Below are 17,161 nucleotides of genomic sequence, written 5' to 3'. Positions count from 1 at the left end.
ATTTTTTTAAGTAGAAGCACTTTTGCTTTTTGCTTGCCTAATGTATGCAGTCTGCATGTCTGTTCAAAATTTTAAGTAGTAAAATTAGGGCTGTTCTGTCGTTGTGATTTGATGCAAATGTAAACATTTAATGTTTGAAATGTAGATGTTTTATAGAAAATATGTTGGGCCCAGGTTTTGGGAAATAACATATTGCTGCTTGTTATTTAAGTGTAACATCTTGCAAGCTGTAGGGAGTTCAGACTGTCTGGAAATTGTGCATTGTTTTTACAATGTTAGGAAAATCTGAAGACCTGAGGAAAATAGTCTTAGTTGTTGAATACAGACTCATTCAAAGAGTCACACCAGAAAGTTCTGTATTTATGTTTCAACTTGTCAATCACGATCAGTTTATGAACTTGAGATTTTTTTGGCCAAGGATGAATGTCATGCATAACCGTAAAGTTATTGTTGGGTCTTGCCCTCCTTTTAGGATAGAGTGAGGGTGTATGCTGCTGTGTCGCATTTAGCAGTTGTTTGCAAGAGCTTTTACTGAAATGTTCCTCAGGCAATATATGAGGATTGCCTTTGTATTCTGTGCAGTACATAGATTTAATTTAGTTTCACTTTTTTTATTTTATCATTTTTGTAGAATGACCAAGAAGATCTCGATGGATTTGTGCAATTTTATTCTCCATTTCTTGCCTTGTGAAATATGGTTGGCAGTTGTCTTTCCTTGGCTACCATGACCCAAACCACCTGCTGTAATCACTGCAATGCAGTGACTGCCTTGTCTTCTGACATGCATTGTGATGCCCTATGATACATTTGTAAGTGAGAAAGGTGGAAGTTACAGAAGAGATGAAATGGAAAAACAGCAGATGCTGGAAACTTGGAATTTAAAAGCAAGAAATTATGGAAATACACAGCAGACTGTCCAGCATCTGAAGGAGAAATATATACTATTTATGGGTATGACTTATCTGAAACAGTATATATTTCTTTCAGGTGCTGATAGTCTATTGTGAATTTTCTGTTTTAATGTGCTACTGAATATTTTTCTCATTTAAATGTTAGTGCAGAAATTTGCTCCTTTCAATGATCAAATAGATACTGTTGTATCACAATGCAGTTGGCATGAGAATCGGAGGAGAAGCCCCACATTATCGGTGCTCGTGCCGGAAGTGCTGATGCATTGAGGCCTTCATCTTGGCTATGGAGAGGTGCTGTGTTTTGTGCCAATGCCTGCAGTTCATGTATGGTAAGGCTTTCTCTAGGACCTTCTCTGCTCCCTCCCACCCAAGACCTCCTATGGAAAAAACACTGAATATTGAGTAGGAGAGGGGGAGGAGAATGATGCTGGAGGAAGAAGGAAGAATTTGCCAGGTTGACTCAGTGGAGCTGCTGTTGAGATTACCTTTGCCAGAAGAAACCATGTTGGTCTTATAAATGGGAAAAACTGGAGGAACTATGTTCTTCCTAATCTTAAGCTTTTTTGCACTTCGAAGTGTATCGTTGTCAACATTGTCAAAAGAGTTGTATTCTTAAAATTCTGAGGAATGTTGAGGCCAGTAATATAAGCATTGGAAATCAGAGTATCTGAAGAAATAGCAATACATTTTACAATGTAGAACAGAAGGACAAACGAAATTACAGCTAGTTGAAAGAATTGTACCAGAATATAGTCCTTTCATTGACATTGGTAATCCAGTGCCTAGTTTCTGCTATGGAATACTGCTGTATTGCCACCTGGTGGCGAAAGATGGCGAACGATTGCTGACTGCTATTTAGGCCTGCAATCTGTGAAATGAGTGAGATCAGTGGAGAGAAAGCATTTTAATTTTAAGTACGGAGAGAAAAAATGATGAAACCAGAAATAAAAGGGAAGAAAATTAAATACAGCTCAACAACTTCATAGCATGGTTGATTCTGTTTTCACCTTAAGAGGACATCATCCTTGGGGGGGAAATATAGGATGTACTGATGTCCCAAGCCAGTTGCTCTGCATCCCAGACTGGCCATCTGTTGAAAAATGCAGAATTGAACACCATTCTTGTTGGATACTAGATTTTGAATTTCAGTCTCGTGTCCTGGCAGTGTATTGCACCCATCAAATGCTAAATTATGATTTAAATATTCATCTTGCATGATATTGGTGAGGACTTGTAAACTAGATTGTGCTCGATAACCAAGACAGCACAAACCCTAATTAGGACTCTTTCTATGATGAATTCTGATGTACCATATGCAAGAAGAGGTAACTCAGGCTTCGACACAATGTTTTTGTGCTGTGATGCACTGTGCTGAAGGGTAGTATGGTTAATTTCTGACTTCCAACACAATGAGCCCTTCATCCTTGCTATGCTATTAGTGGGTACGTTCCCAGTCACTTTTTTTTTTCCTTTATCCATGCTACCACTTCACCTTCCACCCCCCACATCCCTGAAGAGCAGCATGAATATTCTGATTAGCTGCTATTATTTTAGTTTGGAACAAAATCGATATTGATGGAAATCTGGCAGTACAGAGCCTACTTGCCAGCAATGTCATATGGTGCAGCAGGATCAAAAAAAGGAGGAACTTTATTTTAGTTGAAATTTAAACCGAAGATTTAAAAAATATATAAAGTAATGAGAAATTAACTCTTTATTCTACTTTCAAAGTAATTAGAATTTTATGCTGTTTATATAGAAATGATGTAAGACATCAACTTTACATGCTGAATACGGGCAACTCGCATTAACACCGGATACTTAACATCTAATATGCCTGTGTTTTCATCTAAGATTAGCGAGAGACACTTGTGCTGCACAACAATCAGTTACTTATGAGCAGTACAGATTTGTGCCAATGAGTTTGGCGTATAACTGGAAGGTGATAGCATCCTTTTTTTTTTTTAAGTTGTATGTCGGAATGTTTTTCTGTAGCTGCTGATAATTGTATTCGAATATTGGTTTGGTTGAAATTTCAGTCAAGTGTGATGTCTTGAAAATGCCAGGTCAGCTCTGGAGATGTTAATTAATAATGCTATTACATAGCTTTTTTTTAAAAAAAGAAAAGGTAGCTTAAAGAACAGCTGACCATTTATTTCAATTAACCTTTAACACTAAATGCTTTGTGACAGTAGAGCTTTGCGATGAATAATCTTGTTTGTTTTATTGCTGTCTGTGGTGCTGAAAAGTGTCTGGTTTTATGTATAGCTGCCTTGGCTGCAGAGGAGCTTGGCTCTGAGAGATTTCATACACTGATTCAGTAAGTAACTCACTGCTACTAGGAGACTTATGTTAAAATATTTTTTTATGTACCACCTGATTTTGTTTTCTTTTTCTTAATGTCCTCCCCAACTGTCTTGAAGATGTTGGCTCCTTGCTGGATTATGGCATGAGGTGACCTCTAGTACTGTCAAAATAGCATTGTGTGACCCTTGACACTAAATGTTGGCATGCCACTCCGATGTACATGCACTTCCAGCTGGGGTCACTGCATAGCAATCTGCAGTTTAAACTGTGTTCCCAACCCAGGGGCACTGAGCCCAATTATAGCACCACTACTGCCCAGATTGAGATCATCAAACTGAGCATAGACTATTGATCAAACCTGGGACCTTCCTTATCTATATGGCTAAGCGAATCATTGGTTAAACATGCTGAACCATATATACTTCAATGTGAAGTGCATTAAGGAATCAACTGAAGTCCCCATTCAGACAAACCTCGAATCTGCTTAATAACCCTTTGTTTAACTTCATTTTTTTGTCTTGCAAGAGCTACTGGTGTGGGGAAAGGCTTAAAATGTATTTGTATATTATGTTGAAAATTTGGTTCAGAATTATATTCAATCTTAAAATGTTCTTTTAGAAGCTTATTAAAATAAAATGAAGATTAATTTCACATTTGTATCACTAGGTCAGAATGTCACTTTAAAATTTGAATTTCCCAGAGTTGATCCAGGTATTTGTACAAGTTAAAGCTGCTGTTGAAAATCCATTTTGAAAACCACTATACTGGTGTACAACACTGACGTGATTTGAGGAGGGATGAAAGAAAAAACAATTCATTCATCTGTTCAGAACAATTAATCTGTAAATGCCAGGGTGGTGGGTGAGGCAAATTTGATTTTGGGAGGGACTAAATGGGGAAACATTTCAAACTGTCTTTACCATTAAAGCTATGCCCAGTTTTCAAAGTTTTCTTTGAGGTACAGCAAACCTTTGTAATCAATGTTGACTTGTGATTCACAAAGTCCTCAAGAATAATTTAAAACTTGGATTTTTTGAGGAGGGGAGAGAGAAAAGAATCATTTGCTCCAGCTTTTCATTTGAGGGAGCTTGCAAAATGACTAACTCAGGATTGTGCTTCTGCTTTTAGTTTTAAAAGTTTGCCTGTGCAGCTACATGGTTTTCTAGGATAGTATCATCTTGTCTTTCTACATCTTGGCTGTATGGATGTGCTTATATATGTATATTGAAACCTTAACACAAATTAAATAAAACACCAGCTGAAACTCATTTAGAGCAAGCTGTGTTTACAAAAGAAACACCAACTTTTGTATGCTTTTAAAATTCTGCACTTTATCGCTTGTGAAGTGATCAGACATGGGCTGTTCCTTTTCCCACATCCTAACTGCTTTATGGGACCCTTACCCAGAGTGTGTCTGGATTGCAAGTTTCTGTCACCTTTTAATAGTGTCTTAGAACAAGATGTAATCCTATGATAAATCACCAAGCTAAGCCAAATGGAAGCAGTTTGCAGCACTTGGCATTTTACAATCCAAACTACAGAAACATTTCAAGCCAAGTCTTAGATTTCACTGCTGTTTGTTTTAACCAAAGGCATCTATGAATGGACTAGAATTAATATGCAAGCAGTCATTGTTAAATTTTCCCTTTTTAAATAACCTGCCTTCAGCCCAGCTGTTGGGCCAATTGCTTACTTTACAGCTGACACTGGTCGAAAAGGAATACTCCAGGGAAGGCTTAAAAATCACATTTGTATGCCTCAAGCCAATCAATATTGTCTTTTGCCCATTAGCTTTTGTAATTTTCTTTTTCAGTATCTCTGCTGTCATTAAGCTGCTATCTTTTCCAAAAGCTGACGGCCAATTCCCCGCTCCCCTAACTTTTAACGTCAGTTCAATGCTAAAGTAAAGGAAGTCCTCCCAGCACTTGGTTTAATGAGACCAAAAAATATAATCCACTGGGAACATATTGTGCCAAATTGGCACATCTTTCTGTATTACTTTGGAACAGCACTCTAAAAGTTAACAGGGGAATGCTCTGGCAACATTGATCTACAGGGGGCAGTCATTGAATTACAAAAAAATGCTTGTATTTTTGACGTAAATAACCTGTATTGATTTACAGCCTTGCAAATGTTTTTGTGAGCCTTCCCCAGAGTGTTTAAGAGCATCATTTTCAACTTATTTGACAATACACATGTTGAAATTAATCCATTCTTTAGTGCAACCATTTATATCACAATATAGCTTTATTTTATTTCAAGTTCTTTCTGACTTCCTGTTAAAATTAATCAATATTCTTCAAATCATTAGTGATTTGAGATTAAAGAATTTAAGGCCAAGGTTAGTGAGAGTGAATAACTAATAGCTCAAATCACAGGTTATCTTTTAAAAAAAAAAAAAAAGAACTATTGCAGATAACATCCTTTATACTCCAGATTGACTTATTTGCTTTTACTTCTAACCACTTGTTTTCACAGATTTTCAGTTGTCAGGAACTAGCTTGTTGACCCTCTCTTTGCCTGTTGCCTCACCCTCCCCACACATTCAGTTTTGAGTTTTCCCCCATAAAAAAATATTTAATGTACTGAGTTTTTACAGCTGCAATAATTTAAGAAAGAATCATGAAATATTTATAGTGAAAGCAGCATGTTTTTATATTTGTTTAATATATTTTGAGAATTCAAAAATCATCTTTTTGAAGCATGTAATAAGATCGGTGCATATAAACTTAAGCTATTCAGTGACCTCTGTTGCATCCTGCTTGTTAACAGCATCAGTATTCAAGTCAAGTCTAGTTGTATAGAAGCTCTTATTTTAAGAGATGCATTTATTTAAAGTATGGACTGCTTTTTTACATTATTGTAAAAAAATTTCAATTATATAATTTTTCAGAAAATGTACATTTGCAAATGTGACTGAGCTGAAAGAAGCAGTTTTGAATCAGTATTCAACCTGGAAGAATCGGTTTGGAGTTCTGCTTTTCCTTTACTCTGTCATTTTAACAAAGGTTGGTCCACTTCACCGCATTGTAATTCCTCGCCATAGTCCACACAGACACCAACTAAAGCAACTTGTTGAATTATGATGCCAAGGCAAATCTTGCACGTAATAGATAATTATTTGAAAATATGCCTAACCTCGTATCTGAAAGCTAAATAGTGACCAGATATCTTATTTTCAAATTTGTATTAAATATTTTTAAATAATTGATTAGAGCTGACGCTATTTGCTGCCATCATTGCCCTGACTGTTGGAAGATTGCCTATTTATTTATTTATTTAGAAGCAATGTGAGCGAGGCATTTTGATTTTCTAAGTCTTTGTTTTGCCACTTGCATTACTATATACTTTGTTTTCTAAGTTGCATTAAATTCTTTTTTTTTCTAGGGCATTGCAAACATTAGAAATGAAATTGAAGATACAGCTGAACCTTTAATTGACCCTGTTTATGGTCATGGAAGGTACTTTCTCATCTGTTTTACAAAATGCAATTAATATTTTGCCTGATTGTAATTTCTTACAAAAGAGGGCCTTGTAATCTTTCCTTTTGAAATGGTGATGCTTATGAGCAGGGCTTCTGTTGGTCCTTTTGAGCAAAGGCGCAATAGCACGGCATTAGACCTGTGGCAACCTATCAAGCATGCTGTCCCTCTGCATGAGTTACTTATTTTCTCCCTGCTTTCCAAAAGGTGCTGAGTAACCAGGGATACTGCTCCATAGGTTGGGGCAGTCCTAAGTCACCATTCTTCATGTTTGACCTCTACCCAAGCATGGCGAGCACCTTGCCTGCACAGGAGTGACTGACTAGCAATCGGGAGTAGGAACCTTGTTTCTTTTGTATATTTTCCTCTCACCCCCACCCCATATAAATGATGGTCAAGTTAGGGATCGAGACCAGGCTGCAGAGGTTTTGGAAAACAGGTGGGGCTGAGAGCTGTTTGTGCTGCAGGTGTAAAGGATAGTGGTCAAATCACCTTGATGTCCATCTACCTCCGTCCAAAACCTTGCCTTGTATCTTCACCTTGCCATCTATGCTTCCTGCTTCTTCACCTCTCCTCTGCCATCTGTCTTTCTCTCCCCTCTGTCTCGCCCTTCATCTTCTCCACTTTTATTTTATTCTCCCTGCGTGACACTCTCAAGGCTACATTTTTTTGCCCAACCCTAGTTAATGTGTGAAGGTGGTAGTGAGCCTTTGCCTTAAACTACTGCAGTCTTTGTGATGGTACTTTCACAATTACGTTAGGCAGGGAATTCCAGGTGATTGACCCAGAAACTGAGAGGAGATGATATATGTCCCAGTCAGGCTGTTGTGTGACTTGGAAGGGAAGTTGTAGATGATTGTGTTCCCATAACATTGCTGCTCTTGTCCTTCTCGATATTGGAGGTCACATGGCTGGGAGGTGCTTCTGTAGTAACCTTGAGTGCATCCTATAGATAGTACATAGTGCAGGCACAGCATGCCAGTGGTGGAAGGGATGGATATTGAGTCCAATGGCAGGTGTGTCAATCAAGCAAACTCCTCTGTTCTGGATAGTGTCGAGCTTCTTGAAGGTTCCAGTAGCTGGAGCCATTCATCATACTCCTGATTGAGCTTTCTAAATGGTAGAAAGGCTTTGTAGGGTTGAGAATTGAGCTACTCACTGCAGAGTACCCAGTCTCTGCCTTGCTTTTATAACTATATGTTGGTGATATGACTGATGCATTTAAGCTTATGGTCACTGAACCCCCCCCCCCCCCCACCCCATCAGGTTGTTGATGTTGGGGAACTTGGTGATGCTGGTACCGTTGGAAGGTCAAGGGGACGATGGGTGGGCTTTCTCTTGTTCACGTGTGGCGTGAATGTTACCTTCCACTTGTCAGTTCCAACTTGGATGCTGTCCAGGTCCTGTGTTAGGCTGGCATAGGCTTCTTTATTATCGGCGAAGTTGAGAATGGAGTTGTCAGCAAATAGCACCACTCCTGATCTTCTGATGGAGGGAAGGTCATTGTTGAAGCAGCTGAAGATGGTTAGTCTGAGGTCACTTACCTGAGGAACTCCATCAATAGCCTGGGGGCTACAATGCTTGCTTAGCTTCTGACAGCTAGGACTACCTTCCTTTGTTAAATATGACTAGCCACCGGAGGGTTTTACCTTTGACCCTCATTGACCTCAGTTTTGCTAGGTCAAGAGCAGCTACTCTCATCTCTTTTTAGCATTTGAATTTGCATGTCCTAGATGAAAGCTGTGATGAGGTTTGGAGCAGTGAGATTCTGATGGAACATGAATTGAGCGTCTGTAAGCAGGTTATTGGAGGATAAGTGTTGCTTGATGGCATGATTGGCTCCTATCATTTCACTGATAATTGGAAGATGATTGATAGGGTGGCCAGTTAAATTTATGTATATAGGATTAAAGTGGGCTGGGAAAATATATTACAGGTTAAGACTGTAGAAAAACAGTGGCAAACATTTAAGGAGATATTTCATAACTCTCAGCAAAGATATATTCCAGTGAGAAAAAAGACTAAGAGAAGGATGAACCATCTGTTGCTAACGAAGGAAGTAAAGGATGGTATCGAATTGAAAATAAAGGCATACAATGTTGCGAAGAATAGTGGAAGGCCGAGGATTGGGAAATTTTTTAAAACCAGCAAAGGACGAAGAGAGAGAGCGCAAGTAACATTAAAAACAGACAGTAAGAGCTTCTGCAGGTATATAAAAAGGAAGCGAGTAGCTAAAGTAAACATTGGTCCCCTAGAGGATGAGTGTGGGGAATTAATAATGGGAAACGGCGGAGACTTTGAACAAATATTTTGTATCAATCTTCACGGTAGAAGACACTAAAAGCATCCCAATAATGGATAATCAAGGTGCTATTGGGGTGGGGTGGGGGAAAACTTAAACTATCACTGGAGAAAAAGTACTAGGCAAACTAATGGGACTAAAGGTGGACAAGTCCCCTGGACCCGATGGCCTGCATTCTAGGGTCTTAAAAGAGATGGCTGCAGAGATTGTGGATGCATTAGTTGTAATCTACCAAAATTCCCTGGGTTCTGGAGAGGTCCCAGCGGACTGGAAAACCGCAAATGTAACGCCCCTATTTAAGAAAGGAGGGAGACAGAAAGCAGACAACTATCGAGCAGTTCACCTAACATCTGTCATTGGGAAAATGCTGGAGTCCATCATTAAGGAAGTGGCAGCAGCACATTTAGAAAATCATAATATAGTCGAGCAGAGTCAGCATGGTTTTATGAAAGGGAAATCATGTTTGACAAATTTGCTGGAATTCTTTGAGGATGTAACGAGCAGGGTAGATAAAGGGGAACCAGTAGATGTCATGTATTTAGATTTCCAGAAGGCATTCGATAAGGTGCCACATAAAAGGTTACTACACAAGATAAGAGCTCACGGGGTTGGGGGTAATATATTAGCATGGATAGAGGATTGGCTAACTAACAGAAAACAGAGAGTCAGGATAAATGGGTCATTTTCATGTGGGTAAACTGTAACTAGTGGGGTGCTGCAGGGATCGGTGCTGGGGCCTCAACTATTTGCAATCTATATTAATGACTTGGATGAAAGGACCGAGTGTAATGTAGCCAAATTTGCTGCTGATACAAAGGTAGGTGGGAAAGCAAATTGTGTGGAGGACGCATAGAATCTCCAAATGGATATAGATAGGCTAAGTGAGTGGGCAAAAATCTGGCAGATGGAGTTTAATGTGGGAAAATACAAGGTTATCCACTTTGGTAGGAAAACTAAAAAAGCAAATTATTATTTAAATAGGGAGAGATTACAAAATGCTGAGGTACAGAGGGATCTGGGTGTCCTTGTACATGAATCACAAAAAGTTAGCATGCAGGTACAGCAAGTAATTAGGAAGGCAAATGGAATGTTGGCCTTTATTGCAAAGGGAATGGAGTAAGTCCTGTTACAACTGTACAGGGCATTGGTGAGACCACACCTGGAGTACTACGTACAGTTTTGGTCTCCTTATTTAAGGAAGGATATACTTGCATTGGAGGCAGTTCAGAGAAGGTTCACTAGGTTGATTCCAGAGATGAAGGGGTTGTCTTATGAAGAAAGGTTGAGCAGGTTGGGCCTTTACTCATTGAAGTTTCGAAGAATGCGGGGATCTTATTGAAACATAAGATTCTGAAGGGGCTTGACAGGGTAGATGCAGAGAGGATGTTTCCCCTTGTGGGGGAATCTAGAACTAGGGGGCATAATTTCAGAATAAGGGGGCACCCTTTTAAACCAGAAATGAGGAGGAATTTCTTCTCTCAGATGGTCGTGACACTTTGGAATTCTCTTCCCCAGAGAGCTGTGGAGGCTGGGTCATTGAATATATTTAAGGTGGAGATAGACAGATTTTTGAATGGTAAGGGTGTCGAGGGTTATGAGGAGCAGGCAGGGAAGTGGAATTGAGGCCAAGATCAGATCAGCCAAGATCAGATCAGCCATGATCTTATTGAATGGCGGAGCAGGCTCGAGGGGCCAAATGACCTACTCCTCCGTCTTATTATCATCATATTGTGGATGCTGGCTGCTTCTTTACTTTTTAGACATTCTTGAATTTTGATCGGTGATTGTTTGCAATGACCTGGTTTTTTGGGGGGGGCGGTGGTGCTCCTTTGTCTGGTCACTTATCTACAAACAATATGTACAATTACAGTAGCTTGTCACCTCCAATACGCAAGCCAGAATTTTACCTATTATAAATAAAAGGGTCTTTATTTTATTTTCCAATTCTCATGACTGCTAATTATGATTGGTTATATTAAGGGCTTAATTGAGGAGGCCATGGTGTTTAATTTCCTCTAGTAGTACATTGCATTTTTCCATGAATGCATTAACCAGTCAGTAACACCCTGGTCAATTGGGCTGACCAGGGTGCTACCAGAGGAAGTTTCGAAATGGTATGTGTCTGATTGTGCTTACAGTTAAAGTAGTCTGAAGTTCAGCAGGCATTCTGCTTTGTTTTTATTGCAAGTCTTATTTGCCTAACGGTTTGTTCCCAGTTCTTGTGTTTTCACCTTCACTACATCTGCACTTTGGTGTGCACATCTCCTGACTCTTTAGTCTGTTTTTTGAGTAAAATCTCAAGCTGCCTCTAACATTTGTATCCGAATTTGGAGGAGGGTTGGCTGTGGTGAAACGGGGAGCATTAATGTTGCTTGATTTTTATTATTTCCCCATTTTCTTTTGGAATCTTCAATTGAACTTTTTCTCTTCCAGCCAAAGCCTAATCAATTTACTGCTGACTGGATATGCAGTCCTGAATGTATGGGATGGTGACCGAGAGTGTTCTGGAATGAGTAAGTCTGTGTATTTGTTAAATGTACATTCCTTCAGAGGATTCTCATCATAGAACTCTTTTAAAGCGCAGTTGCAGAATGTGTTCTACTGGTTTGCTCTGTCTGATATTTATATTTGAATATTTTTGTTTAAACAGTGAATACTAATTACATGATTGGCAGTGCCAGCTTGGGAACATTTCTGAGCTGGTCATAAACTGCGCACATTGATTCAGTTCAGTTATGTTGGGTACTACAGTTCTGATTTAATTTAGCTCCCTCCCCAGGCTAGTGTAGGCATCTGTGGCTTGAACAGAAATCAATGCAGATGAATTGAAGAACAGCAGCTTGTTCTTAAATAGTACCTTAAATGCAAAGGGCATCCTGATGTACTTCACAGATATAATGAAAGAAGATGCTAAGCTCAGAAGGGATACATTAGGTGGGGTAACCAAAAGCTTGTTCAGAGATTGGGCTTTGAGAGAACTTTTTAAATGTGATGGAAATTAAGAGACTTGGGGAGATGGTGAGGCAGAGGTTTAGGGCAGGATTCCAGAGGAGCTAAAGGCTCTGTTGCTTATAGAGGGGGTGCACAAAAGGTGAGAGTCAAAATAAAGGAATGTTTGGGTTGGGGTTTAGGGTGGAGGAGATCGCAAAGGAATGGAGCAAGGCCCTGGATAGATTTAAGAAAGGGCTTTTAAATTTTACACTGGGTATGAAGAGCCAGTGTAGTCAATGAGGACAGGGGTGATGTGCAAGTGGAACTTAATGTGACGCAGACTCTGCATCAGAGATCTGAGCAAGTTGGAGTTTATGGAAAGTGGAGAAAAGGAGGCTAACCAGGAGAGAATTTGAGTTGAGGACTCTGGAGGTTTTGTATGAGAGATTCAGCAGTTGAGCTGGAAGTGACTCAACCAATGCTGACGGGTGCGCAGTCTTAGTGTTGAGGTCATCAGGGAGATTGTGGAAAGGCAGAGGTGGCTCTCATGGGTGTATTTGTGGAAGCTGATCCCATGCCTTCTGTTGATGCTGAGGGGGGCAGCATGTTAATGAGGAGGGGGGTCAAGGATAGATTGTTGGGGAACTTCAGATGTAAACGTGGGGGAGGGAATAGAAGCCATTGTTGAGATGCACTAGCTGCATTTGGTTAAATAGAAATGGAACTCATGAGGGCAATTCATTGAGCTGAATGATGGTGGAGAGCAATTCGGAGGAGAATGGTAGGTTCCACCATCTCAAATGCTGCGGAGAGACCAAGGAAGATGAGGCAGCACATTGTCGTCGCCACGCCATGTTTACGATCTTGCTTAGGGTTTTTAAGTGTGAAGAGCAGAAGTCAGACTAGAGAGATTTGAACATGCTTGCAGGAGAGACTGGCTCGCAGCTGGAAGCCAGTAAGATGTCCAAGGAGAGGGAAAAGAGTGGTAATTGATGACCGAAGGATGGAGGTCAAAGCCAAACAGAGATTCCTATGATTTAATGCAAAATAATTGACATGGATTTAAATCTGTACCAGGTAAATTATGGAACTGATTATTGGGAATAATCTTGAGTCTTAACTGTATGATCGAATAAACAGCAGCCAGCTTGAGGAAAATCCTCCCTGACCAACTTTCTTGCTGTTATTGAGGAAGTAGCATTCAAAGCGGACTGTGGAAAGCCTTATGATGTGGCTTACCGGAGCTTTCAGAAAGCTTTTGACAAACTTTCACACAAGACTACTACATAAGCTTGAAGCAGTGGGGGTTCAAGGTAAAAAAAAATTAGGAAATGGTTAAGAATTGGGCTGGACAATAGGAAGCAGCAGGAGTGGAGTGCCTCAGGGATGAGTGTTGAGATCCTTATTGTTTTTAATTGACATTCATGACCTGGATTCAGAAGCTCAATGCAATTTTTAAACTGTACCAAGCTGCAATGAGGTGGGCTATCAAATCTGTAGAGCCAAACTCAAACAAAATATGTTGCATAAAAGATGTAAGTGGGCCCAACTAATGGTAGTGGAAACCGAATACAAATAAGTTAGGAAACCTAAAACAGCTAAGTTTGGCTAAACAGTTAAAAATCAGTGGTTAGTCCTCAGCTGGAGTATTGTGTTCAATTCTGGGCACCAGACTTTAGGAAGGTTGGGGAGGGTACAGAGGGGATTTACTAGAATGGTGCCAGAGATGAGAGATTGCTGTTCTGTTGAGACACTAAAGAGGCTGGGATTGTACTCCTTTAGAGCACAGAAGATTAAGGGCAGATTTAAGTTATTCAAAATCTTGAAGGGTTTTGATAGAGTAAATAAGGAGAAACTTTCTGCACTGTCATGCGGGTCCGTACTCGGATAGATTTAAGGTAATTGGCAACAGAACCAGAGAGGAGATGAGAATTATTTTTACGCAGCAAGTCATAACGATCTGGAGTGCACTCTTTTAAAGGGTAGCGGAAGCAGATTCAGTAATAACTTTCAAAAGGGAATTGGATATACACTTAAAAAGGAGACATTTTCAGGGCTATCAGGAAAGAGCAGGTGAGTGGGATTAATTGGATAACTCTGTCAAAGAGCTGGACATAATTTAAGAAATAATTGAATGCTGTGATGTGGGCCTGCAGTTTGTTTCTGTATGGACGAGCTGAAAGGCAGCCTTCATCTATATCTGTGCGATCTTGAGACTCTTGAACATAGCCAGCTGTTTTTAAGTAATCCGAATTGGACAGTTTGAACAGTGCAGTAAAGAATGAAGATCCAAACTATTAAAGAATTTATTAAACATTAACCTCAAACTTTTTTTTAAAGCTCATTAAAAGCATCAATCTACCCACCCGAATGCTCAATTCATTTATCCAGTGAGTCACTGCCTTGCACAAATCTGGAAGGACCCAGATTCAATCCATGGTCTGTAGAGTTTGCTAATCTCTACCATTGGCACCTGGATTAGGGAGGGGAAAATTGGTTGGGGTCTTGCTCCGGACAGCTATCCCAGGACTCTCCGGAGGAAGTGAGTGTTTGAAGAAAGAATTGGGCTTGAGTATAATGTCTCCCTGCACAAATATCTGGCCAGCACTTGTTTTTGAGGTTCGCAAGAGAATTTTACCCACTTGGCAGGGGGTACCAGAGGGGGGGTGGTGCCTGTGTTAATCACTTCTTTCTGGAATGTAGCACCTTTTTTGGAGAGAAGGAAATTGGCATGGAGGAGGGAACCTCTAATTCAAAATATAAAAATAGTTTTCACTGTCCTAATTTATGGAATATGGGTATTTCTCAAGATGTGTCTCTGTTGATTAATGGGAAAGAAAATTCTTGTAAAAATGATTGCAATGGATACTGGATTTATGGGTAATTGTACCATATGGTATGGTTTGACAGAGTTGTACGAAGCAAGAATGTCCCAGACTTCTTTACTGATCTGTGTTGGATTAGCTGGTCTGAGTTGGGGTGGCGATGGGGAATGTTGCTAGATAGCTTAGTTGATGGACAATTCTATACCTCTCTCCGGTTTCTGTTGCTTAGGGTTGGGCTCGGGTGCCATGGCCTACAGGCTTAAATAATCTCTTTGCTGTCCAGATTGATATTATGAGTAGGTACTTGGGCAAGATATTAGTTACTATCTGTCGAACTATACCTCGGCATGAGTTGTCACCTTTCCTGAAAATGGGGAGAAGGAAAATTTTACAAGTGAGCCGTATTGCAATACTCTTGCCATTTGGGCATAGTCCTTTGGTTATGCTGTTGCTCACTCCTTTGCAAAAAATCTGTTATTTATTGGAGTTAAACTTTTGACCTATAGAAAAGTTATATTTGACCTCTAGGTGGCACCAGAGCTTCTTGCTTGTGCTTTAACCAGTGCTTCATCATTCATTAAAAACACAGTAGTACACACTGCCTTTGGGAGGTTAGTCTTTGAAAGCTGGAACTTGTTACTGATTGAATTTTGACATTCAATGAGGAAAGTGCTCACTTTTTTTTCTTTAATTGCTTATGATTTTCAAAATTATTTTTGATCTTCTGCTTAATGACATACATTAAGAGGGCCCTTTTCAAAGTTAATTTAATTGTTTCTATCAGTGTTTTGTATACCTTTTTCTAATGTGTCCAGTCAGGGTTCTACCACTTACTGAAACAAACATGCAATAATGGGGAACTGGTGAAGTTTGTGCAGTATATATTCTTGTTTATATTGGAGTACTATATATCTATTAAGATATTTCTCCATTATTGTTGTGAGATTCAAGACAGCATTTTGTTCCTTGTGCATTTGATTAAGTCACTTACTCCATTTTGTTGAATGATTCGATACTTTGAGTTGCCTACTTAGGTGTGTATATTTTGTAACTTGACAGCACAGGTTCTTCAGCTGTGGTCAGCTTGCTGTTTCATTTGTCAAAATTTGTTGAGCATATACCCTGAGTGTGTTATCAATACTTTATTAAGGAATAAAATTGTTGGGTATCTTTTTTAATCCCTGGAGATTACCTTGTGGTTAAGGTGGTGGTTAAAAGCACAAATGCAAAATATTGGAGCCCTGATACATTGTGTGAACAGTTTGCACCTGAAGTCTTCCATACTACTGTATATCATTTCAGTTGCAACAACGTAGGAATACATCCAGTGAAGTCTCCTAAGGAAGGGAAATTGCAGTAAGCATTCTGGGACATTTCTGCACACCTATTAATGACTAGCTTAGAGAGGAACATTAATTTGGGGTTGTGGGGTGGGGGGCATTTAAAGCGGCTGTCCAAGATACAAGATTACAAGTCAAATTTTGATGAAGGCTCTTTTGCCCATTTTATCTTTTCCTTCCCAACATCAACCCTTCTGCCTTGCATTAAAGCATCTCATTGTTAAAATAGATCAGTGTCATGGCTTCAAGCACTATTCCAGCTATCGATCAGCTAATACTCTCTCGGCTGTCTTAAAACAAGTTGTAATTATTGAAAACAATTAAAGCTGCCGCTATAAAAATGGAGCTACAGATGAGTCACGACTGTTTTAATGATCATTCTTTTCCTTATGAGAGGACTGAGGATTTAATTCGCTTTGCTAATTCCTCAAAGCAAGGCTTATATAAACTGAGATACCAAATTCAGGAATTCACAATTGTTTTTTTAAGGGCGTGGTTTCACTGTACTTGTAACTAATCCTGTTCTGTAAATTATACTTTTCCCAGGCTTACAATTTTGACAAGTTTTAACACTTTTATATAAAATATCAATTCACAAATTTAAATTATGATTTTATGGTTGATTTTGATCTGGGACAATTTTGTTTAATCCTAGAAACCATTGTGTATGAGTTCTGAGTGCTATAATTGTTTTGTTTCAGAACTCCATGGTATAAGAAATCAAGCCACTGTAGGTTTTCTGACATTAATGGAGTCTTTGCGGTATTGTAAGGTAAGCACTTGAAACTTGATGGTTTGCAGTGCAGAAGTAATTTTTGGCACAATTTAAAAGTTACGCCCCTTCCTATTGGTTTCCTTGACGCAAGCTGATTTTCCTACATATACTGTATATGGGGAAAGTGCTTAAGAATTCTGCTTTTAATTTTCTGTCTGACCTGATGCAGTAGAAAAGTTATCAGGCCAGAAATCAAACAAAACCATGTATTATAAGCAAATGTTTGACAGATTAAAAGATCTTGGTTCATAATCAAGTGTTTACAACCTTGTGGTAACATGTCACCTC

The 17,161-nt window shown here is 39.4% G+C and overlaps 1 protein-coding gene across 1 annotated transcript in view; it reads left to right on the top strand.

The window, feature by feature from the left end:
- The window catches only part of mindy3 (MINDY lysine 48 deubiquitinase 3), a 135,973-nt gene that overhangs the window by 9,456 nt on the left and 109,356 nt on the right, over window positions 1-17,161 (top strand). The window contains exons 5-9 of the mRNA XM_085987921.1: window positions 3,180-3,231; window positions 6,112-6,226; window positions 6,606-6,679; window positions 11,436-11,515; window positions 16,800-16,870. Coding sequence (XP_085844047.1) covers window positions 3,180-3,231; window positions 6,112-6,226; window positions 6,606-6,679; window positions 11,436-11,515; window positions 16,800-16,870 — 392 coding nt within the window. The remainder of the gene's footprint in view (window positions 1-3,179; window positions 3,232-6,111; window positions 6,227-6,605; window positions 6,680-11,435; window positions 11,516-16,799; window positions 16,871-17,161) is intronic.

This window comes from Somniosus microcephalus, chromosome 5 (assembly GCF_052327205.1).
Source record: "Somniosus microcephalus isolate GS21.2 chromosome 5, FLI_Smic_1.0, whole genome shotgun sequence".
Classification (NCBI taxonomy): Eukaryota; Metazoa; Chordata; class Chondrichthyes; order Squaliformes; family Somniosidae; genus Somniosus; species Somniosus microcephalus.
This window is presented reverse-complemented; position numbering and strand designations above follow the sequence as displayed.